The sequence below is a fragment of the Anser anser genome, assembly GCF_964211835.1.
Source record: "Anser anser genome assembly, chromosome: Z".
Taxonomy (NCBI): Eukaryota; Metazoa; Chordata; class Aves; order Anseriformes; family Anatidae; genus Anser; species Anser anser.
The window spans coordinates 63,038,791-63,064,521 of NC_139723.1; the positions used below are offsets into that span (position 1 = coordinate 63,038,791).

Sequence of the window (25,731 nt, forward strand, 5' to 3'; positions counted from 1 at the left end):
GCTGAGATGATTAGCTCCAGACTTCATTAAGGGTTTGCCTTCGTGGACAGATTAAAACACAGCTTTTCCTGCCTTTATTAATATTTCACACTTTGCTAGTTAAAGTTCATAAGCTAGCAAAATTGTTGGGAGACTTTTTTTAAGCTAGTTTGGAATAAAGGCTTTAAGAAGAAGATACATGTAACGTTTAATGATAATACGTCTCCTTTCTTTATTGTACAGTCTACTAGCCATAATCTAAAAACTCCACCAAGTTAGGCTGCCCTTGAAATATATACCTTGACCATTGGAAATAGATCTTACTGTATCCTGAATTTTTAAAAGAAAATCAAGCTGCACTTAAAAGTATTTTAGACTTCTCATTTCCTGTGGACCTGGACATCATCTACTTTTTACCTTCAAACTGGAGTTTGTGCTAGAGTAGCTAATAAGCATATTTGTTTGTCTGCTTTCTACTATTACTGCAAGTGAGTTGCATGACAGAAATAAAATGCCAAATATTCACAGAAGGAATGGCACGATAATTAGAACTTCCTGGAGTGTATCTGTATCATCCACTCAGCACAGAGAATATACATTCGTCCTCAATAACTTTTATTCAGTTCTTGAGTTTTGAATTCAGCCTACCATTAAGTAAACAGCAATTACAACACACACAACAATAGAAAGCAAAATTGGACAATTTTGAGCCCCTTGCCCATAAGCAGGAGAAGGCTGGATGTAAACACACTGCAACTTCCTCGCCACGGGATCAACTGTACATCAGTACTGGTATAGATTACAGCAGTATAGGAACAGGTCTGACCAATTTCTGGATAGCTGGAGCACAATGTCCTTCAAACACACCACCTTCTGCCGCATTCAGCATGCATCCTGTCCCATGGGATGAGAAAATAATAAAAATTAAAGAAAGTCCCTATCCAAGGAGATCCAACTTCTTCTCTAGCATTTTTGTGCAATTTGAGGACACAAACTAATCAGACTGTAATAGAATCTGACCCATAAAGTAAAAAATAAAATATAGAGTGAAGACTGGAATTAAATAATAGAGGAAAGGAAAAAGTTTTGTTTAGTAATAAGAAGGAGCAGAATGAGAAATGAAGGCTCAGATCGCAGTGATCAAAGAAGATAAAATTCTTATTACGGAGTGTGATAAAATTTGGGGAAGAAACATAAGAGAGTCTTTTAATGGAGGAATAACAAAGAGAGAACAGAAAAGCCTGATGCCAAGAAATGTTTACTCCTTGCATATCCCTAAGGGTTAAAACCCTTGTATTACTTATCCCACTGGATTTTTATTTTTTTTTTTAATGTATGATAATTTATAAATGGTTTCTGGAAAGAACATAATGAGCTGGCTGAGAACCAGGTCTGTAAGCAATTGCTACACTCAAGTGCACTTGTATATGAAAGGGGTGAAAAGGCCAATAAATTATTTTCCTGGCAGATCAGGAATGAGGAAGTTGAAAGATTTATCTTGGAAATAACACTGGATACACAGAATGTAATTTCAGACAAGAAAAGAAAAGCAGACTTTTTTTTTTTTTTTTTGTCACAGCCTCCCCTTGCAGTCATGTAAGAACAGTGACCATTCATAACTTGAAACTCCAAGGCCATGGAAACTTTTGTTCAGGTTGAACAATCTCTCTGGCTTGTCTTGGAATGAGATAAGGTTCACAACTGAAATGTGGATTTTAATAGTTGCCATGGGATATTGTTGACGCCAGAAGTTTTCATTAGTCAAAGAACAAGACAAATTCAAGGAGGAAAAGGTTATTAAATACAAAGATAACATATCTGGCTCAGGAAGTTCCTGAACCACACATCTATTGCAGACTAGTATCGTTATATATTCCTTGTTCTGACGCCCTTCCATAAGACTCTGGTACTTAACCTACTTACTTATTCTACGTTACGTACTCTAATTTAAATATAAGTATTTGGACCTTTATAGGTACAACTGTTCTTATGTGGTGCATTTTAGTTTGCTATTGCAGCTATGTAATTTTGTGGGTGCCTCACTATCCTGTAATACTGTTCAGCAGCTGAAAAATGAAATACTGAAAGTGACGAATCAAGTTTGTACAAATTACACAGAAGTGCTCAGTAGAGCACAAACAGTCCGTACACCATTATTAGGACTTTCAACACAAGTAATGAAAGGATTTAGCACATATACCATCAAATGGTTCAACTCCTACCAAAGATTTGTAGTCTGTTGGAATAGGAGTGCTATATGCTACCTTTCTGTTACTCAGTTTCTTCTTCTAAGAAATTGGATTGCACCATTCTACCATATCTGTAGTCGAAGAATACCACATATAAGGCAAATCAAGCTACACATCCCATACTATTCACAAAAGCTGAAACATCAGTGCATCTTCTTGCTTTATTTCAAAGAAAAACAGAATCTTCCTTTGTTTTCAGTCTTATTTATCCCCTCAGGCCTTCTTTGCTGTATTGCCTTTGAAGTTGTGAAAGAAAATATGTGTTCACTCCTGCCAAACCACCATGAACAGTCTTTAAAAATTCTATGTGTTTATATGTCATCCTTGTGGGTACCTTCCAACTCGGATATTCTATGATGCTATGTCATTAAAGACTTTCTTTAAAAGGTAATTAAGATGTTATATCAAGAATGACCCATCTGTTCTCCTCTCAGGGACAGAAACTTCCAGCTTGCTGGTTGTCTAGCCCTTCAGTTGTAACACTTCAGTGATGCATAGTTACTAGGTACAGATCTCCACAAAAGAATTCAATCCTTCTTCTCATCACTTCAGTCAAGCAACCAATACGACTTACACAAAAAGTCTATTTTCTCTGTAGTTGAAACTACAAGATGATTATGTTGAAGAGGAAGATCTTATTTCACCTTGTATACCTCTTTTTTTTTTTCCATAACTGAACTCAAAAGAGAAAAGCTACATTGCAAAAGTTCATTGGAAATTAATTACTGTATTTGGAGATAAGAGTGTTACCCAAAAAAGTATCGGACACACAGCTAGCAATTAGCAGAGGACCTAGCTATCACGTATTTCCTTTCAAACCATGATAAAGTGTTTAAAGATTTGACGAATTGTTATGCAAACCTTCTGACACCATTTGCATCTGATTTTTTTTTTTTTTCTGGCCTTTGATGTCTACATTTCTTCCTTCTTTTTACCATTAATGACTGCTTCATGAAATGCTATTGAAGGAAAACAGCTGTGTCTCTATTACCTTCTTCTACTTGGTCTTCCCCAGGGAAAAATAGCTGGTTTTTACTGGTCTGAGTTGTTACCCAATAATTAAGGTTCTTCATGCTTATTTCTATTAGAAGAAGAAATTGATGGGATAAGCAAAGTCAAAATAATGGACAATGTTGTACAAAAGGAGCAGCTCTATAGGGACACAGAGGGAGTGTTAGCTACTCTGAAAATGCAAAAGTAAGCATGCAGCATAGATGAACCTGGCGCAGTCATCCGGTCACTGGGCGGAGGTGAGTGGGATGAGGAACGCAGTTGGGCCAACAGGGAATACCACACCTACACAGCAGCCAGTGTGGTCTGCATCTGGTTCTCCTCAGCAGAGCTGTGTGCACTGGGCTTTGCTACTGGAGCAGAAGATAATACAGAGCACTGGAGAACAGTACCTCACCCATGCACAAGTTCACTTAACTGTGGGGTTGGGAGAGCGGGGAAGAAGACAAAAGCACCAGAGATTTCATCTGTGGTTTCAAACAGCCTTCTTTCTTCCCTGAGAAAATATTTTTTGCTGCAGATTTGTACATAATGTCTTATTCCCTGAAAACAGAGACAAGGACCAAACAGCACTTCCTTCTGCACAGTTTCCAAGCCACTAGTACAGCAAATCTGAGGCCCTGTTAGTCCTCTTTCTATAATCATCAAACCACAGAATGGTTGATGTTGGGAGGGATGTTTTGGAGATAGTCTAAGCCCTCAGGTTTCCATTCATACTTGTTTCTTGTTATGGCTGATGGCTTTCCGCCTCTTATCTGCATTTTACCAATCTAGTTGCTTAAGTGGTTGATTTTCATAAAAGATGAGGACCTACAGAGTTTTCAGCAAAAATGAATGTAATCAGAATTAGCACCTCTAAAAGCAGGTTACTTTTACCCAAGAATTTGTTAATGAATGAAAATGCCTAAATTCAGGCACTGTCATTTTAAGGGATAGGTTTAGAAACAGTAGAACAGAGTACACCAGTGAAACTCTTCTAACTGAAGAACTTTCACCATTCCTGAAACAGAAGTAGGTTTGACCATTAAGCTCCATAGAAACTTAACAGTTTGGCTTGCCTGAAGGATGTCAGTTCTTTCCTTCCTCTGTTGTACTTCAGACATTCATAAGTACTGTTCTTAATTTCTTTCTGTACACGGCTTGCTCTTTTTTAGTCTCTCTGATTGTCATTCAACCTCTATGACAGAAATGAAGAGAAAATTCTATGTTGAACACTGAGAATGTCTGGGGGAGCTCTCAAATGTATTATATATTTTTGGCCTACTCTTACATTTCTTTGAAGAAAGGAGAAAGGAGACGACCTCTCATTCTGACCCACTATGGCTTTTCTTGTAATTGAGACTGTGACATGGAAGTAGAATGTGAAAATGTCCTCTGCAGCAGTAAGTGAAAAAATAGTATAGAAGTTGCATGAAACAGTAAATGGGAAGTCAGAAGAAAAATTACCTAGAAAACATGCTTTTAGAAGAAGAGTTGAAAGAATATAACATAAAAAAATCATTCCATTCTCTGCACAACACAAAGGTTAAAGACACCAAATCTGATTCTCTAAAGATTTTGATATTGTTTGTTCAATTCCGCCTGCATCAAGTAAATTCAAATTCTAAGCCTCCAAACAGAAAATTAAGCTTTACATTCACCAGGTGCTTTTTTTTTTTTTTTTTCCCTTTTTTTACACTTAAATTTACTTCAAGATTTTTGACATAAACTTAGCTTTGATATCTGATTTAACTAAGTTACATTAAAAATCTTTTTTTTTGGAACTTCTTTTACCTGGACTGACTTCCTGGCCTTGTTTCAGCTGCACCGCATCCAGATGGAGGTGCCTGATGCTGAGGACAGGTCTGCACCAGTGCCCCCTGATGCCCTTCTCCTGGCTGGGGCTGTGGGACAACGCTGGCTGCCTGGCTGGCCCACGGGAGCTCCTGCTGCTTCTAGCCTGCTTTATGCTTGTGTTTATAAATCCACAGGCAGAAAAGCACCGTGCACAGATCTACATTTGTCTTGCAAAATAAAGAGCTGTATAATTCACTTGTATCAGTGTGGAAGGGAAACTACATATATACATATACACAAAATTATGTATATATATAATAAAAATATTTTGACATAAACTTAGTTTTGACATCTGATATATATATTATGTATAGTTAATATATTGCTTTAAATATATTAATACAAATATTGTATACAAAATAAAATATAATTTTTATTATAGAAATACATACATCCATATAAAAACAAACATTAAGTATATTAATTAATTAATTTATTTATTTATAGAACGATAAATGAATATCAGCCTTTCCAGTGGCAGTTCCAGCCTCAGGCACAAGAGGTAGATGTTTTCACAAGAAACTTTGAACAGATACTCAACATTACTGAACAACTCACCTTTATCTTCAAGGTAAGAAATTATTGTCAGTTGTTCATTTCATTTTCTATGTTATAGGTAGTCATATATTTACAAAAAAAAAAAAAAAGATTAATTGTAAATATGTAATCTGGAGAAAGGAGATAACAATGGGTTAACATAATGGACTACAGTGGTTTACTTAGGCATCTTAGGACTTCAGAGGGAGTGAAGGGTCTTGTTAATATTGTGTTCTCCAGACAAAAACTTTGAACTTTGTATGCACTTATGAGACCAGAGTACAAATGGTACCGTTAATTTTGCTGGCATATGTCATTGGCTTTTACCTGACCTGCACTGAATCTAATGATTTTCTACATGTTTTGGGACTGGTTTGTAAGTTACTTCTTGCTCTCTGCAAGCTAAACAATTAATGATCAAGAGTCAAGAGGATGGTAAATCGTACCCTTGAACACTATTCAGTTTTAGGCAGTGTTATATTTACATTATGTACATAATATTTTTCTTCAGTAAGAAGTCATAGGGAATAAATGCTTAAGTCTATTAAAAAAACTATATATATATTTTTTTTTAATTGCAAGAATTTTTCCATTTCTATATATCATGGAGAAAATGCAGGACATTACCAATACTTATTTTTCACAGGGATCCCCACACATACACACATTCCCTGGATAACTGACACCTAGCAGAAGGATTATCAATGAATTTTTTTTAAGGGGAATATGAAAGATTTTTGTATTAATGCAAACATGAGGATTGTTTTACATACAGACCTAAGTCAGATGATTACATTCAGTATCAATTTAAATATTCCCTATATTTTAATCTTCCAACAGTTACATAAACATGATTTTTTAAAAGGCAGCAGTATAAATTTTAAATGTAGATATACTGTTTCAGATATCTGTGTTATATAGACTCACAGTATCCAATGTAAAAAGCTGATCTATTTGTTTCTACAATCTCAGGAGCAATTGGCTAACGGTCTGAGATGGTAAATATGGTGGATTCTGGCTTTGCATGTATGTTCATTAGTTCATCCATTAACTTTAGTGCAGTTATTTATGTGAGTGAGGACTGCTTGCACACATGAAAGCTTCAGAAGGAGAAATTACTTTATCATATGTTGTGGCCTGGAAAGCTTTTGCAGGAACTGTAGTCAATGACAGACTTCACATATTTTTATTTAAAGGTTATATTTGTGTTGCCAATAAGAAAGTTATTTTATAGAAGATAATATTTACTTCAAAGGAGTCTGAAATTTTAAGTAATTACTTGCCATTAATCTTCTGAAATCCTGTGAAAATATTCCTCTGTTCTGCTTCATTTATGCGATGAACCTAACTTTCCTGTGTAGTAGCCTTCCAATACTGACAGCATCGGGATATGCAGTTATTTTATGATACTCCTCAGTCACTGCGAAAACTGGCAGATTCCTGTATCCACTGTACACTGTATTTTCCTCAAATGTCTTGGTACGGAATTGTATCCATTCAATTCTACTCATAGGTTTGATGCTTTAAGTACATAACCCCTGCCACAGAAGATGATCTTTAATTGTAGTCTCACATGTGCAAAATAAATAAATAAATAAAAATAATAATAATAAAAAATCTTTTCTTGGTCCTTATATCACTCATTTGTGTGCCAGCCATTCACTGGATTTCAACAGGTGTTCAGGATGCTACAGTTGAAAGTGAAGAAGTATTGATTGAAATAGTGTATTTTACAATACCCTCAGAAATCTTTGATTTTATCCCACTACTTCACACCAATAAGAGCACGAAGACAGACATAATAAAAGTTCAAATCCTGTATGAGGAAGATATCATTAGCTCATTAGTTAAATTTGCATTTGTATGAAAATTTTCACTGCATACATTACAACACTAGGTATTTAGGTTAATTTAATAACTTCCTTCATGCAAATATAGCATTTTAAATGTAAAAGAGTCACATTTTCTCGTGTTAAATCACCTATGGAACAATAACAAAAACAAAACAAAACAAATAACAAAAACATGCCTGCAATTTATACTTCCTAATTCACTTATTTCTTAAGAAAATCCTGAAGATGAACAATCCAAACCGATTTTATTAATACACTCTTAATAATGTAGGAGTTTAAGCGGAAAGAACAGACAGAGACAGGTTTGGGCAGTAAAGGACCATAACCAACTGCCTTGGGGTGAGTTGCTAGAAACTTCAGTTAGTTAGACTTACTACAGGCTTGACAAGTAAAGAGCCTGTGCTAAGCAAAACCAGTCTAGCCTGTAGGAGCTGAGTGTGACTTTAAATGATCTGCCTTTCTTACCAGCCAGAAATGGCTGGGTGAGAAACAGAGAGACCACAGACACCCCCTGTCCTGCCCCCAAGAAGCAGTGGGGCTCCAGTGCTACTGTGATACACATTTCTGGTTACAGACTTCTTCCGTGAGCACTGACCCGCAGAACAGTTTTGGCAGTAGTCCTTTTCGCTGGCTTCTCATCCTGACTGACCCGCTTACCATGTTTTTAGCAGCAGGTTTCAGTGCTTGGCTGGCCTCCTGGCCCTTCACTGCATAGAGCTATAGCAGCCTCAAGGACAGTGCAGTCAAGCACTGAAACACAGCAGCCCACGGAGCAATACTTCAACTACAGGTTATGAATATATATAAACTTCAGCTTGCCTGTGGTGCACAGTTAGTTTTTGTCAAGAACGTAATTGCAATATACTTAGGCAATAAATATCAAATGCAATGAATTTCAGCAAGAAACTAAAGCAAGAAAAAGTTAAAATACGAAGTGTCAAAACCAGGCAAGTTTAGATTTCTGAGTTGGACTAGGGTTCCTGTTTGACTACCCAAAATTGTCCTGGTTTCATCTGGGATAGAGTTAATTTCCTTCTGACTAACTGGCATGGTGCTGTGTTTTGGATTTAGGATGAGAATAATACTGCTAACACACTGATGTTTTAGTCGTTGAGCAGTGCTTACCCTGAGTCAAGGACTCTTCTGCTTCTTGTGCTGCCCTGCCAGCGAGGAGGCTGGGGGTGCACAAGGAGCTGGGAGGGGACACAGCCAGGACAGCTGGCCCAGGCTGGTCAAAGAGATGTCCCATACCACACGGTGTCATGCTGGACAATAGGAACGGGGGAGTTGGCCTGGGGGGCTTCTGTTGCTTGGGGTCTGGGTGGGCATTGGTGGCGAGTTGCATTGTGCATCACTTGCTTTGTATATTCTTTGTACATTCCTTCCTGCACCCCCACTCTTTCCTTTTAAACTGTCTTTATCTCAACCCGTAAGTTTTACTTTTGTTTTTGCCTGATTCTCTACAGCAGCCCACTGTGGGGAGGGGAATGAGCAAATGGTTCTGTGGTGCTGAGTTGCCTGCCAGGTTACACCAAAACACAAATGTACCAGACAAAAAGTTTAAAAAATGCTTGCAGAAACAGTGCGAAATAATAAGATGATGAATTGTGTTCACTAAAAAAACAAAACAAAACAAAAAAACAAAACAAAACAAAAAAAAAACATTAAATCACTAAATTTACTATAAGACTAAACCTCACTAAAGACATTAAAAAATCTAAAGATCACTTCAGATCACTAAAAAACTCAACACCCGCTAACTTAGAATAGGGCGTATGATTTTTAATGCTACAAATTCCATAGTTTTTAGTGGTTTAGAATACAAATATATGAAAAAACATAGAACAGAGTTGAGGCATTGGGTATTGTTAGACATATTACAGAACAGAGCTAAGCTTGAAAAATAATTCCAGCTACTATTAAAATGTGAATATTTTCTAAACTTTCTTTTAAACTATATTCTTTATATTTTTCTGAAATTTAATCTCATTAAGTGAGGGTAAAATAGGACATTAGCAGTGAAAATATAATTTAATAGTGGTGTATTGCTAACGGTAGTTATCCAGTGACTATGAAGACAGCTGTGAAAACTTAATAAAACTGTAATTCCTCATATAAATTGCTATTTTAGCACCATGTAGACTCAAATGTTTAATTAAAATAATTGCTTATATGGCTCGGGATAGTCTTTTTATTATGAAATGGAGACTTGATATGGCCTTTTACCTATTCCTTATTTTAATTAAGCTGAGCTGTAAATCTCTCTCTATTTTTTTTTCCCCATTGTTGGCTCCATTTAATCTGTTCTCTTTCCTTTTCTCCAGAGAAATTATCTCATAGCCAGGGCATCAATTGCTCAACAATCTATTCCTTACTATTCAGAGAGAGTACCATATACAGAATTTTGAGTTGTAGAATCAGTTAACTCCAGAAAGAACGTGTTTTATGATGTGGTCTCTTCCACAGGCCAAATTATAAAATATATATTGACTCCTATTTCACATGAAAACTGTTCTGTCCTGTGACTCTCATTTAGGAGAACATTATATCTTCATGATGTAATGACAAACAATCCCTTAGGTTGACATATCTGATTACTCTTGTTAAAATTCAGTGTATTTGAAGATGAATTCATGTCATTTCAGCCTTAGACTCTGTCTTCTATTTTATCTTTTTTTTGCTAGATTTAGCAATCATGTGTTCCCTGTGCATATATGATTCAGGATTGGTGTAGGAATACAGTTCATCATAGTTTTTCTAATGTTCTTGAAGGAGGCTATGTAGACAGCATGGAATATATAACATATTATCCCACATAAATATATCTGGGCATGTAAATCTTTATTAGGATTTTTTACTTTTCTCTGCGATTTTCAAGAGAAGTGCTAATTGTCTACCGCACTAGAGGCAGAGAGATAGAAAAACTCTTGATTTTGTTCCTATTAGATCCAACTGGGAAGTGCCCAAGGCTTTCTATATAGAACCAGAGAGGTTTAATTGAACTATTATTATATGAGGAAAGATGGTTTTCGTGATGGATACTAATATATGGGGAAAATGCCCATAGAATAATTCAGTGCATTTTGCACAGAGAGAATCAAACTGTAGTCAAAACTGGGCTCGTGAAAATTTTTGGTCAACAGCTCCAACTGCTAATAGTGTTGGTAAATTTGTGTTCTGCTAAGTTTCCAGGAATTTCTTATAGATTACTGGACACCTCTTTTTGGATATTAAAACAGTACCTAGATGGAGTTTAGAAGTGAGGAACTTAAAGTGAAAATAAACTTTTTCTGTCTTTTAATTTCATGGATTTAGATTGTCCCTGAAGTACCTTTATGAAAGCGTGGAATAAGCTGGCTGAACTGTTCTAGCAACTTTGGCTGGGAAAGTAAAAATCACTCAGAACTTTTGGCTATTAGTTTTAATACTAATACTAATACTAATACAGTCTCCAAACATATGACTCAAATGAACATTTGTTCTCTTTGCTGTGGCAAAATGTGAAATTCATGGAGATGGCTATATTTTGCAAGAGTTTAAATGACACATGTGCCACGAAGTTAAATTTGGTTGTTTTTCCATGCTACTATGTGATTTGCACCAATCTAAAATTTTTGGATATGTTTCTTTGAGAATGAAGCTTACTGCTGCTCTTCCAGGACTGCCATTCTGCAATTCACTTCTACCAAATTATGCTTGAGTAGAATTTTGTTGCACTTAAAAAAAGTGAAAGCTTAATCCCATTGAACAAGCTTTAAAACTAATTCAGTAACTGGCAAATCCCATTTAGGCTGTTGTTTAAAAGGAGCAATAGGGGGATTTTTTTCTCTTCCTACTTAATTAAGTAATTCTATTGTGCATATTCTGTGGCAAATTCTTTCCTTGATTTGTGTTTTAATTTATCTTAAAATTTCCACAGGTACTGTAGTAATTTGTTTTTTAAATGCATATATTAACAGTGCCTAATCTCTCTATGAATACTGGCTTTGGAAAAATGCAATTCTATCCAATAAGGAGAATGTAGATGCCTCTGTCACTCTAAATTAATATCTCCATATTGCAAATCCTGAAAAACAATAAATGCTATTTAATTCAGAAACTAAATTCCTTGAATGTTTTTACTGATTAGAATACATTAAAATAGTTTTCATATTTTATTTGAATAGTAATAATTAAATGAAAGATAGATTTCAATCAGCCTGGCAAAACTTTTTGAAATATAATATTTAATTTGTAAATAGCCCCCAGAAAGATAATCAGTGCACAGAAGAGTGTGCCAAATGATGATACTTCTGAGAAAACATTTTCATGAGCTATGCAGCAGATCAGATAGCTACCAAATAACATAATATTAAAAAGAAAAGTTGTTTCAGAGACAGTAGCAATTTTGATTTTAGTGGTTATGAAACAGACCTCAACACCAGTAAAAGTACACAAAAATTGAAGAGAGAGAGCGTTCTTAAAATTAAGGTGGATTTTCAGATTTCCAGAGCTGCCACAGGAGATTTCTAAGCTGTTCTAGAAAAAGCCTAGAGATCATCACCGATGATTTCTTATTTGGAAGAATATCAGAGAAAGCAAATGAATCAACATACACTAAGATGGAATCAAAATGAGAACAATAGGGTTTATTACTGGAGACCAAAGAGTTTTGTTCTAAAGTACACATCTGCTTGTTCAGATGTATAGCACCCTAGTTCTAGTTCTAGTTCTATAAATGGTATCTTGTTTAAGTAGTTCAGATGTGGAGGTACCTGTCACTGTAGACAGGTTCATTTGGTTAAATTAATCCCATCCAAAAAGAAATGGGCAAGGTTGGGCAAGGTTTTGGTTCTGCAAGGCAAGTTTCTCCTTAAGATATCTATTTGACCATCTACCTGAAGACCTGCTGGATCATGCAAGTTACTGTAGACTTCAGTAGTCATGAAAATAAGTTGAAGAGGAAGAAAGGCAGGTAATTTTACCATTAAATCCCATGACCAAGGGAAAGCACAGAACTGAGAAGACAAATACTTAGTTATATAACCTGTGTGGAAATGCAATGTTCAAGTTCTCTGGAGCCCTAAGCCACTTTCCAAAAAAGTTGTTGAAAGTATAAGCTACAGGACTACAATCATTAAACTATTGTTATAAAAAATACTGATTAACGAGAAAGGGTATGAAAGAGACACATAAAAAGTTTTCCAAAACCTATTAAGAAAGCCTTACAGAAAGCAACTTTTTCTGTGCAATTTGACTGGTTATCAAAAGAAAGATGAAAGATGACCTTATAAGGATGTACTTGAACAGAGTGGGAAGATTTAAGTTAATGAAAAATTAAGTTATCCAGAGGAAGCACAAGAACAAAACTTTGAATTTAAAGTCATAGAAATAGAAATAAGGTATTCATCCATAATAATTAAGGTGGATAGTCATTGGAACAAACAAGTATATTTAGATGAACATCAGATGTTTGTTTTCTTCAATACACTCAGATTGTTTGGTTCAAACCTGGGTTAACCAGACAAAGTTTATGGCCCATGTTATGTGGGAGATCTAAATCATCGATTTCACAATTACATTTGAGCTTTAATTTCTGTGATTCTGTGATTTTCTGTTTTTAGAAAACACACATTTAGTATAAATGACATAGAAGAAATTGAAGAAACCATCCCTGTCCTCCATCCCAAAACAGAATGAATCTGAATCTAACTTAAATCTGAAACAGAGTATAGACCTTGCAGACCTCTATCTACGAATGAGTATACCTATATTTGAGATGGTTGTATATGCAAAACACCATTACACCAACATAACATTTTATTGCTGTACAAGGCAAATAACTACCTTTGTCCTTTATAAGACTAAAAGTTACTTTTCCTGGGATTTTTTGAGTACAGCTATCACCATCCCTTCCCTCCTCAGCAATACTATCAGCTTTACTGTATGTAAAGGACTCAACCCTCATCCTGGAAAGGAGTCACTGTATGGTCTGCCTGAGCAATTAATGTGGGTGGCTAATATGTAATAATGAAGATACTGAAAGACAATTTAGTAAGCTCAGCAATGTGATGGACAGCTACTTAATTGCACAGGAGAAAGTTAATTCACTACTGAAGTGTCATTATATAAATAATGCTTGTCTGTTCAACAGGCATCTCTACCTAATAGACATATTATTAAAGCTAAATTACAGCAAAGCTGTGAGACATCTCCATCTAAGCAAGACAGGCAAGTCAAAATGCATGATGAGATATTTATTCTAATAATTTTCAGTTTAGTCACTTACTGTAATTACTATTGGATGCCTTATCTTTCATTGCTTCGTTTGTCATCTTTTGACCCACCTGATTTGTATTTCTGTTGTTCTTTTAAAAATATGTAAGTAATATAAAGGAGTACTGAACTTTTTTTTTTTTTTTTTTTACTTTACTTTAAGCAGTTACTTAGTTGCAGGAGTGATATGAAAACAGGATGAGATATGAAGCAACAGAAGTGAGTATTTAATATGAACTAGAAAAAATAACAAACTGCTAGATGAATTTGGACATATGGGAATCTTGACTTTAAATTTTCAGTCTCTCATGGCTGCAGAAAAGCTTTAAAATATAATAAAAGTGTTAATTGTAAGTTAGGAAATTAAAATAGATATTAGAAAACCTCTTTTCCTGTTATTGAAATCTCACTGTTTTTAAGGCAAGCTTTTGTTCTGGAGCAGAGAAGGGTTAAATATTATTATAAATAATAGACTGCAGTAATATAGATCTTCATTATTAAAATTGTATCAAAACAATCCCTAATCCATACAAAGCCCTAAAAAAATGGACCAAAGAAATTTAGGGGAAATACAATTGTCCTAGTATGCAAATCTTCCACATTTCTTATTTTCTTATTTTTAGAACCCCGCAAGGGTATCAATAGTACAATTTAATAATTACAAACACTTTCTATGCCAGTCAGAAATAGAAACTAAATGCAACATGTGCCCACATTTCTTCAGTTTTGGATGGTAGTACAAAACTGATTTTTTAAGTTATTTTTTTTACTTTTTTTTTTTTTTTTAACTTTCATATCAAGACATTAATATATGGGGCAGCCTCACAAGTTCTGTTATTTTCAGACCATAGTCTGTACTACCACAACTGAGTATGCAATCCAAAAATAGGCTCTTCAAACTTCATATAAAGATATATAAAACAGTAAGCTTGTTTTCTTAGTAATATTGAGATTCTTTGTCCAGGTTCTTCCTTGTTTAGAGCAAGTGCAACAGGATAATTGATATTTTTTTTAATTACTATTATTATTTTAATACATTATAAGATTGTATTCAGATTTTATTCTTTTCTTTTATTTTTGGACTTTTATTCTTTTGGACTTAATTCTTTTATTATTGGACTTTAATTCAACACAGACAATTGTTTTTGCATTATTGTGTTCAGCTATTGTATTTCTTTGGTTCTCAACATACATCAATGGCATTATAACTCTAGTTGTATACAACACAAATAACCACTGACATTGTAGAAACAAGTTGTTTCTACATCATTTTGCATTTATACATTTTCCTTTAACTTTACATTTTAGGAAATAGCTTTAATTGACAGTTTATTCCTCACACATAATACTCATTTTTTATTAAACATGTTTTATTAAATATTAACGTTTATTCTCTTTAAATATTAATTCTTCTGGCAATAGTATTATTTAGTAGTACTTAGTAATATCCACAATATAACAACTACTGATATGACATAGTTCTTCATTTAATTGTTTACACTTTGGCATTGAAAATACTTGTTTTCTCCACCCTAAAGTATGGATAAGCTATATAAGGTTATTTACTCATACGTCACTTCATGATTTTACATTAGGTTTAAATGTATTTTTTGCCTACTCTGCCTTTCTTAAAAATAGGAAAAAAAAAAAAAAAAAGATCTACATTCTGGTTTCCTCTTTGCTGCAAAATGGCTAAAGGTTCAGACTAAAGGCCTGACTTGTAATCCTTTTTTTGTGTCAGTACTCTTTCATCATTTCATTAATTCTCCTGTCTTGGTGGACTATTCATACAAACAAAGGATGTCTCAGTTAAGCATGTGGAGTGTCATTTAGCTTTAATCACTTATGTTTGGATTATTTTCATTTTCACTTATGAATATTTGGTATCTTAATATTTTTTTTTTCTTTGACCAATTTCAGAAGGTTTTTTGTTTGTTTGTTTGTTTGTTTGTTTCCCTAGAGGTCTGTAGAAACATTGCTGAATATATAGCTTAATGTTGCACAGTTATAGTGCAGTATTAAAGCAAATCGTTTAAAAGCCAAGTTTAAGTATTCCGGTTTGTCACTGAAGACAATGGGAGTTTTGTTTACACAGGCCTAACCTCTAAAGCATGCCAGATGTTGTGTAATGAGACACACAAGGACGGAAATAGGTGTTTGCTCTTCACAAAGTCAGGCATGCTCTTCAGAAAAGTGATTCTTTAACCAACTGTTTTTTTCCTTTTTCTCTCACCTGTCCATTTCTACAGGAATTGGCTTTTTATTATTAGACAATAAATACTACTCCCCTGGGAAGCAGGAAAAAAGATTTTATTACTCCAATTATGAAGTAAGTACTCCAGATAGTAACTCATGCTTCAAAAATAGTAAGTAACAGACAACAGTGTAATTCACTCTCTTCCCAGCGTTTTATGTTATTATTGAAAACTTTGCTGAGCTGTGCCTTTCGTTTATTGATAGCTTCCCATTCAAATTAGGTCTGCGTGAGGAACTTTTTCAGTTAGCTATTTTAAAATGTGTTTGCTCTTGAACTAGCTAAAGCTCTTTTACAATTGATATGGCTTTGCTCATTAGGTTTAGAAAAAGGGTTTATTAGTAGCCAGCATTCATTTGTCCTGTTTTTGCCAACACTTTAAAATATTCTGAAATGTGACAACCTTCCAAAGCACTTGTGCTTAGAGCGACAGGTTCCTTGTGAGAATCAATCTGGTGAGAAGTCAGACTGAGAAATCAACAGATCTTTCTTCTCCACTCACAAGCTCTCCTTTTTGTTGTTCGTAAGGTCATCTTTATACTAAAGCTGTATAGTTACCCAGACTCAGAGCTCTTACTGGTCAGCATCTACTAATACTGTAACTTGCTCATTGTTATGGAAGGGAAGTACCACAATGAGAGACATGAGCTCAGTCATCACATCTAATGGTGATCTCTAATGATCTGTGCACCTTGTAGTCTTTTTTTTTTCTTCCCTAGAAAGTAACAATGTTCTTTCACTTAACAAATAAAGTAACCAGCACACTCTAAGAGGTGAGACTGTGAGACTAGACACCGTGTCTCCAATGTGACAGACCAAAGTTTTGTCAGCTGAGTAGAAAGGCCTTTCAGTTCACAGGTACTCAGTATAGCTGCTTATTTGTACCTCATGAACCTCGTGAAGTTCATCAAGGAGACATGCAAAGTACTGTATTGCCAGCAGGTCAAAAGAGGTGACCCTTCCCCTCTCTCTACTCTGCAATGGTGAGGCCATACCTGGACTTCTGTGTCCACTTCTGGGCCTCCCAGCACAAGAGATACATGGACGTAGTGGGGAAGGTCCAATGTAGGGCCACAAAAATGGTGAAGGGACTGTGGCAGCTCTCCTGTGAGGAAAGGCTGAGAGAGATGCGTCTGTTCAGCATGGAGAAAAGGAGGCTCAGGGATGATCTTAACCACATATACAAAAACCTGAAGGGCAGGTGCTAAGAGGACAGATCCAGGTTCTTTTCAGTGCTGTCCATTGACAGGACAAGAGGTAATGGGCACAATCAGAACACAAGAGTTCATTTGAACATCCGGAAGCACTTGTTTTTTTGTGGGTGATGAAGCACCAAAACAGGTTTCCCTGGGAGGTTGTGGAGTCACCTTTCTTGGACATACTCAGAAGACATCTGGATGTAGTCCTGGACCATCTGCTCCCAGCTTGAGCAGGGGGGTTGGACCAGATGACCTTCAGAGGTCCCTTCCAACCTCAGCCGTTTCGTGATTCTGTGAAATCTCATTTTATTCCTAACCTGTAATATAAAACTAATGTGGTTACAGTTCTTAAAGGGTCATGCTACAAGAAAATACTTTGTACACACTGCAAAACTAAAATTTTACTTGAAGCAACAAATGGCTAGAAAAGAAACATTGCTCCATAAAACACGAAGTACAGGGCTACATGAAAAGAATCTAGAAGTGATAAAGTGGCTTTTTTATCTCTTCATGAGGTATTTTCAGACAAAGGACCTTCCAAATACTTAAACGTGAAATTTTGACATTGTCTACCTAATATTTTACTGAAATTATTAAGATACTAATATGGTATCTTCAGAGTACTTATATATGTATTTTAATGGCAATTCACTTTAAATGTCATGAAGGGTCAAACTTACACTCAGCATTCATACATATTCGATATCCAAACATTTTAGAATGTGCAGTAAGAGCCAGCCTTTCTCTGACCTCTTACCATTTATCAAAACTTAAGCCCTGCCCAAATATACACAAGAACTAACATAGTTTAATGGAATTTTTCAAATGGATTCCGGCGGAGACTAGAGGCCTGGAAGCCAGCATAGTTGAGAGGCTGGCAATGTCTGTTTAGATATGTAACAAAAAAGAGGGAATACACAATCCAATAGCAAAAAAGAAATAAAAGAATCTCAAATATCCTCAAAGGATCCTCAATCTGATGATTACATTTTCAGATACTACCTTTTAATACAGGCAAGTGTATTAGTAAATATATGTGCTCTGATCTTGAAGTGAAATAAAGTGCTTATTAAGTTTCTTGCGTGTCTTGGTTTCAGCTGGGATAGAATTAATTTTCTTCTGAGTAACTGGCATGGTGCTTTGCTTCAGATAAGAATAATGCTGCTAACACACTGATGTTTCAGTTGTTGCTGAGCAGTGCTTACACTAAGTCAAGGCCTTCTCAGCTTCTCATGCTGCCCTGCCAGTGAGGAGGCTGGGGGTGCACAAGGAGCTGGGAGGGGACACAGCCAGGACAGCTGGCCCAAGGGGGCCAGACGGGTGTCCCATACCACACGGTGTCATGCTGGACAATAGGAACGGGGGGAGTTGGCCTGCGGGGCTTCTGTTGCTTGGGGTCTGGGTGGGCAATGGTGAGCAGGTGGTGAGTGATTGCATTGTGCATCATTTTCTTTGTATATTATGATTATAACCCCCCCCCCCTTCTTTTCTGTCTTATTAAACTGTCTTCATCTCAATCCATGAGTTTACATCTTTTTTTCTTTCCTTTTCTTTTTTTTTTTTTTGTTTTCTGATTCTTTCCCCCATCCCACTGTGGAGAGTAGTGAATGGCTGTGTGATGTTTAGCTGCCTGCTGAGTTAAACCACAGCATTCTATCAGACAAACATAGCTTTGATATATGAATCAGATGAAGACTCCTTAGCTACAACAACTTGTAAGCCTTTTTCTTTAAGGAATATTTTTCATCCAAAAAATGGCATTCAGAAAAAAAGAAAAAAAAAAAAATAAATAAATAAATATATATATATATATAACTGGTGCAAAAAAGGAAAACAGATTTAGAAAAGAAGGCCTGTGTGCAAGACAACATATTTACATGAGACACAGATATCTAGAACTATGGAAAAAGAAAACTACATTTCATCTAAGGAGAAAGAATACTCAGGCTGGTCAAGAATTCCTATCTTGTTCAGAATATGAAAGAAAATTGTTTTGGCAAACAAAAAAATTGTTCAGGAATGAACTTTAAATAATTCTTTAGTTGTTTGGAAAACAGTAGCAAAACCACGACAAATAATATTATACAGAAGAAAAAGACATAGACATTTCTTAACATACTTACTATTTGTTTTAATTATAAAGCCATAGCACAGTTGTTAGGGGACACAGAAGCAGCTGAGGTATTTACCTGTTGGAAACAGAAAATAAGATTTCCTTAAATGCTTATGACATTATGTTTTTCATGCAACATACATATTAAAGCTGGAAAGGATTATTGTATTTTTAATTTTTATTTTTTAAGAATTGAGAGTATGAACTACTTTACTATAAGCCACAGATACAGTGTTGTATCTGAAAACACTAAAGGGTGACAAATAACTTCTAAAATGTATAGATAATAAATTTAGATATTTTGGCATTAATATTCTGAAGAAGGAGGATCTGTTTCAATGAAATATGGAATCACAATTACTTATTATGATGTAAATGGGAAAATATTATTACCAATTAAATGGCCTGGAGAGTTCCAGGGCTGTAAATGGAATTTAGTTGGGCTTTTTTATCTCTTTTTTTTTTTTTTCTTGAATCTCTTTTAACCCAAAGAAATCTTTAAAAATATTTAAACAATTCCTAAAGCTTAAATTGCCAGGTGATTTGCAATATATAAAATATATGCAAATAAAGTTTTTCCATTTTGCAAATTACCTGGCAATTTAAGCTTTAAGCTTTAAGTTTCTGTAGCAGAACAAATCAGAGCAGTGCTGTCATATACTTCCAAGTGGAAACACGTCTTCAGGAAAAGAACAGAACTTACTGACCTAGATCCTGTAATGTAACCAAGCCCAAAACCTTTATTCTAAAAATTATGATTAGCATGAAACAATGTCTGGAATTTGAAAGCACAAGCAGCAGTCTATAGCACTTTGGGTAGTATGTAATTAGCTTCTATATTTTATGTGTGTGTGTATATATTATATGTATATATATACACTCTGTGCATACGTATGTGCATATCTGTACGTTCATATCTATATGCAGAGAAAGAGAGAGGGGATAGAGGTGATTTCCCATTAGAATCAAAAGAAAAATCATTCAAAATTTGAAAAAAATTGAAAGATTAATTCATGGCATATGACCTCAGACAACATAGTATTTATATCAGTATTTATAACATAAATATATATATTTATTTAAATATAATTATAATGACAGTTTTTTAGAAAAAGTCGTTGATAAAAAGATTCTTAGAAAACAAGCTAGTAAAGCTAATTACCTTATGAAATTTCGTACAGAAATCTGAAACATGCAAAGGCAGTGGAAGTTGTTTTGTAATGTATTATTTCAAGGCTGTGGTTTTAAAAACACAAGTTCAAAGTCCATAAATTTATGAAGTGTGAATTGCAAATATGAACCAACAGAAAAAGGTTAGAATGAGCTAACACAGTTCACAAATACTATCTCAAAATTAACCAGATACCAGAAGGTCAGTTCTATCTGTTTCAGAGAACATTTTAATCTTTCTATAATTAGATAATACTGTTGTCCCAGATATCAATGTGAAATGTAAAATTACACAGGCCCCACTTCATAGAGGACGTGACAGAGAGGGAAGAACTAGTGTAGGGATTCAAAAATGATGTGGTAATGAATTTTGCAACAGTATTCTGGGAAGACTTGAGTGGGAAAAAACAAATTAATCAGGGGAAAGGATGTTACAGGAAATGAGATAGGAGCTGATGAAAGCCTTGTTGAGGGTGGATAAGAAAGGGGGTCAATATGACTGTATCTTGCTAACATACTAACTTCTTTTTAATTTATGTTTCTTTGCCAATGCTTGGCAAAACCACTGACCAAGCTTATCTTTTGGATGAAACGTCTACGTGAAAATGCATTATTTTTTAAACATTTCTCAGATTGTTAGTAAGTGGATGGAGTACTTATGTTAATCTTTTCAATAAGTCATCATCTAAATAATACCAAGTTATTTTCCTGACTGCCTTTTCTTTGTGTTTCTATAATGCTCTAAGAAACACCCTTTCACAAAAATATTAACAGCATTGTTACTCGCTAAGCATTTCTCAAATGTTAAGTGCATTTCAGAGAAATGAACTTGGCACTAAGCAGAAAGTACACAACTTTATTCTGTTACTATAAATATTGTAAATTGAAGAAGAGATATTTTACAATGCAACTATACTTTTGAATAAAAATTTTGTATTCTTGACTCAAAATTTTGCTCTTCAAGTTCTGTATCACATCTGAGTTCTACATTATTCAAGTTTTCACTGATTGCAAATCTGGATATTATTCTGATTCATACAGCATGAAAAAACTAAGCACATATCAGTTATGGTGGTAGTGTGTATTGAGAAACAGAAACTCCCTTGAGTGCAAGAATGTACTTACCTGTACATTTTGGAACAGCTAAAAGCAGCAAAATTCTTCACTCTTTCAGACCTGATCTATTTACATTTGGAAAGCAGAAATGCGAAAAATATGGAACCCTTTTATTACAGATTCACAGATTCACAGATTTCTCTAGGTTGGAAGAGACCTCAAGATCATCGAGTCCAACCTCCGACCTAACACTAAGTACTCCACTAAACCATATCCCTAAGCTCTACATCTAAACGTCTTTTAAAGACCTCCAGGGATGGTGACTCCACCACCTCCCTGGGCAGCCCGTTCCAATGCTTAATAACCCTTTCAGTAAAGAAGTACTTCCTAACATCCAACCTAAAACTCCCCTGTCGCAACTTTAGCCCATTCCCCCTCGTCCTGTCACCAGGCACGTGGGAGAATAGACCAACCCCCACCTCTCTACAGCCTCCTTTCAGGTAACTGTAGAGAGCGATGAGGTCTCCCCTGAGCCTCCTCTTCTCCAGGCTGAACAAGCCCAGCTCCCTCAGCCGCTCCTCGTAAGACTTGTTCTCCAGACCCCTCACCAGCTTGGTCGCCCTTCTCTGGACTCGCTCGAGCACGTCCATGTCCTTCCTGTAGCGAGGGGCCCAAAACTGAACACAGTACTCGAGGTGCGGCCTCACCAGAGCCGAGTACAGGGGCACAATCACTTCCCTCGACCTGCTGGCCACACTGCTTCTTATACAGGCCAGGATGCCGTTGGCCTTCTTGGCCACCTGAGCACACTGCTGGCTCATATTCAGCCAACTATCCACCAATACTCCCAGGTCCTTCTCTGCCAGGCAGCTTTCTAACCACTCGCCTCCCAGCCTGTAGCTCTGCTTGGGGTTGTTGCAGCCCAGGTGCAGGACCCGGCACTTGGCCTTGTTGAACTTCATGCAGTTGACCCCAGCCCATCGCTCCAGCCTATCCAGATCCTCCTGCAGAGCCTTCCTGCCCTCGAGCAGATCGACACACGCACTTAGCTTGGTGTCATCTGCAAACTTACTGAGGGTGCACTGGACGCCCTCATCCAGATCATCAATAAAGATATTAAAGAGGACCGGCCCCAGTACCGAGCCCTGGGGGACTCCACTAGTGACCGGCCTCCAACCAGATTTGACTCCATTCACCACAACTCTCTGGGCCCGGCCATCCAGCCAGTTTCTAACCCAGCGAAGCGTACGCCAGTCCAAGCCCCGAGCAGCCAGTTTCTCGAGGAGAATGTTGTGGGGAACGGTGTCAAAAGCCTTACTGAGGTCAAGGTAGACCACGTCCACAGCCTTTCCCTCATCCACCAAGCGCGTCACTTGGTCATAGAAGGAGATCAGGTTCGTCAAGCAGGACCTGCCTTTCATAAACCCATGCTGACTGGGCCTGATCGCCTGCTTGCCCTGCAAGTGCCGCGTGATGACCCTCAAGATAATCTGCTCCATGAGCTTCCCCGGCACTGAGGTCAAACTGACAGGCCTATAGTTCCCCGGGTCTGCCCTCCGGCCCTTCTTATAGATGGGCGTCACATTGGCTAGCCGCCAGTCAACCGGGACCTCCCCCGATAGCCAGGACTGCCGATAAATGATGGAAAGCGGCTCGGCCAGCTCCTCCGCCAGTTCTCTCAGTACCCTTGGGTGGATCCCATCCGGCCCCATCGACTTGCGCACATCCAAGCTCCGTAGCAGGTCGCCAACCATTTCCTCATGGATAGCGAAGGCCACATCCAGCTCCCCATCCCCTTCCACCAGCTCAGGGCACTGGGTGTCCGGAGAACAACCGGTATTGCCGCTAAAGACTGAGGCAAAGGCGGCATTAAGCACCTCAGCCTTTTCCTCATCCTTAGTAACTAGGTTTCCCCTCGCATCCAGTAAAGGATGGAGATTCTCCCTAGTCCTCCGTTTCGCGTTGATGTATTTGTAAAAGGATTTTTTGTTGTCTTTAACGGCAGTAGCCAGATTGAGCTCCAGATGAGCTTTGGCCTTTCTAATTTTCTCCCTGCACAGCCTCGCTACATCCTTGTAGTCCTCCTCAGTGGCCCGCCCTTTTTTCCAAAGATTATAAACCCTCTTTTTTCTGCTAAGCTCCAGCCGCAACTCTCTGTTGAGCCAGGCCGGTCTTCTTCCACGCCGGCTCATCTTTGGGCACGTGGGGACGGACCGCTCCTGTGCCATCACGATTTCCTTCTTGAGGAGCGCCCAGCCTTCCTGGACTCCTCTGCCCTTCAGAACCGCCTCCCAAGGGACTCGGCCAACCAGCGTCCTGAGCAGCTCAAAGTCAGCCCTCCGGAAGTCCAAGACAGCAGTTTTACTGGTCCCCTTCCTGGCCTCGCCAAGAATAGAGAACTCTACCATTTCGTGGTCACTCTGCCCCAGACAGCTTCCGACCACCACATCTCCCACCAGTCCTTCTCTGTTTGTGAAGAGAAGGTCTAGCGGGGCATCACCCCTGGTAGGTTCACTGACCAGCTGCGTCAGGAAGCTATCTCCCACGCTCTCCAGAAACCTCCTAGACTGCTTTCTCTGTGCCGTGTTGTGTTTCCAGGATATGTCCGGGAAGTTGAAGTCCCCCACGAGGACAAGCGCCGACGATTTTGCAACTTCTGTCAGTTGCCTATAAAACTCCTCATCCGTCTCCTCATCCTGGTTCGGCGGTCTATAACAGACCCCCACCAGGATGCTAGCCTTGCCGGCCTTCCCGCGGATCCTAACCCACAGGGATTCAACCTTATCATTCCCAGCCTGGAGTTCCACAACATCGAAAGATTCTCTAATGTAGAGAGCCACGCCACCACCCCTTCTGTGCTGCCTGTCCCTCCTGAAGAGCCGATAGCCAGGCATTGCAGCACTCCAGTCGTGGGAGCGGTCCCACCACGTCTCCGTGATGGCAACCAAGTCGTAGCCTGCCTGCTGCACAATGGCTTCCAGCTCCTCCTGTTTGTTACCCATGCTGCGTGCATTAGTGTAGATGCACTTCAGCTGGGCCATCGCCTTCTTCCCCGGCCTAGCCATTGTTTCCCCCGGCACAGCTCCGACAAGCCTTGTTTGAGCCCCGTCCCCCTTCTTACCTAGTTTAAAGCTCTCTCTATGAGCCCCGCCAGCTCCTGGCCTAGGATCCGTTTTCCCCTTGGAGATAGAGACCCATCTGGGGCCATCAGGCCGGGTGCCGAGTAAAGCTCCCCATGGTGAAAAAACCCAAAATTTCTATGCTGGCACCAGCCTCTGAGCCACCTATTAACCACATGAGCTTTCCATGTCCTCTCCGTGCCTCTCCCTTCCCCCGTAGGGATGGACGAAAACACCACCTGCACTCCCGCTCCCTCCACCAATCGTCCCAGCCCCCTATAGTCCTGTTTGATGGCCCTGAGGCTTCTCTTTTCAACATCATCGCTGCCAGCCTGGACTATCAAAAGCGGGTAATAGTCAGAGGGGCGAACCAGGTTTGGAAGCTTCCTGGTAACGTCTCTGACCCTGGCCCCAGGGAGGCAGCAGACTTCCCTATGTGTGGGGTCAGGCCGACAAATAGGGCCCTCCGTTCCCCTGAGGAGGGAGTCGCCCACAACAATCACCCTTCTTTCTTTCTTGGTGGAGGCAGTCCTGAGGCGTGGAGTCAACTTCCTCACCTCAGGCATCCTCCCGGGTAGGCTTCCTACCTCATCCTCACCCACCGGTCTCTCGAGCCCCAGGGCCTCAAACCTATTGTTCAAGGGCACCTGGGAAGGCGGCGCCGGAAGGGGAGGGCATCTCCTGCGAGGTCGAGCAGGGACCTGCCTCCATTCCTCCTCAACTCGCAGGTCCCCTCCCTCTGCCCGATGGCAACAGGGCAGGGGGTCCACCCCCCTTTGGGGCGTCTCACCCTGGTCCCTCTCGCTCCGGTCCTGCAGGGAGTCACTCCACCAGTCTATCTCCCGCTCGCACTCCCTGATATCCCTCAGCCTCTGCACCTCCTCCTTGAGCTCTGCCACCATGCGGACCAGGTCGTCCACCTGCTCGCACCTCACGCAAGCAGTCTCCCTGCCTCCCGCCGATGGCAGCAAGAGGCTCAGACACTCCCCGCATCCGGAGACCTGAACTGCCGCATGTTTGGGCGGGCAGTCGGTCTGGGTGTGCACTGACTTCCTAGAGAAGGCACCGTGCCTGGTGAAGACCATTGTAGCCCAGCTGAC

The 25,731-nt window shown here is 38.4% G+C and overlaps 1 protein-coding gene across 7 annotated transcripts; it reads right to left on the reverse strand.

The window, feature by feature from the left end:
- Positions 1-515: 515 nt before the first annotated feature.
- On the reverse strand, positions 516-25,731 carry LOC310890245 (uncharacterized protein). 7 transcript variants are annotated; one of them, XM_083819037.1, is made up of 4 exons: positions 25,189-25,731; positions 19,297-19,362; positions 16,970-17,490; positions 516-873 (listed from the first exon to the last, which is right to left on the reverse strand). In XM_083819037.1, the coding sequence occupies exons 1-2, from the start codon at positions 25,714-25,716 to the stop codon at positions 19,309-19,311; spliced, it is 582 nt and encodes a 193-aa protein (XP_083675163.1). In that variant the 5' UTR covers positions 25,717-25,731; the 3' UTR covers positions 516-873; positions 16,970-17,490; positions 19,297-19,308. The 7 variants fall into 7 exon arrangements, with proteins under 7 accessions (XP_083675163.1, XP_083675166.1, XP_083675164.1 ...); XM_083819038.1 differs by lacking the exon at positions 516-873 and adding an exon at positions 5,512-7,150; XM_083819041.1 differs by lacking the exon at positions 516-873 and adding an exon at positions 21,582-21,637 and having other exon boundaries at positions 11,645-17,490; positions 25,219-25,731.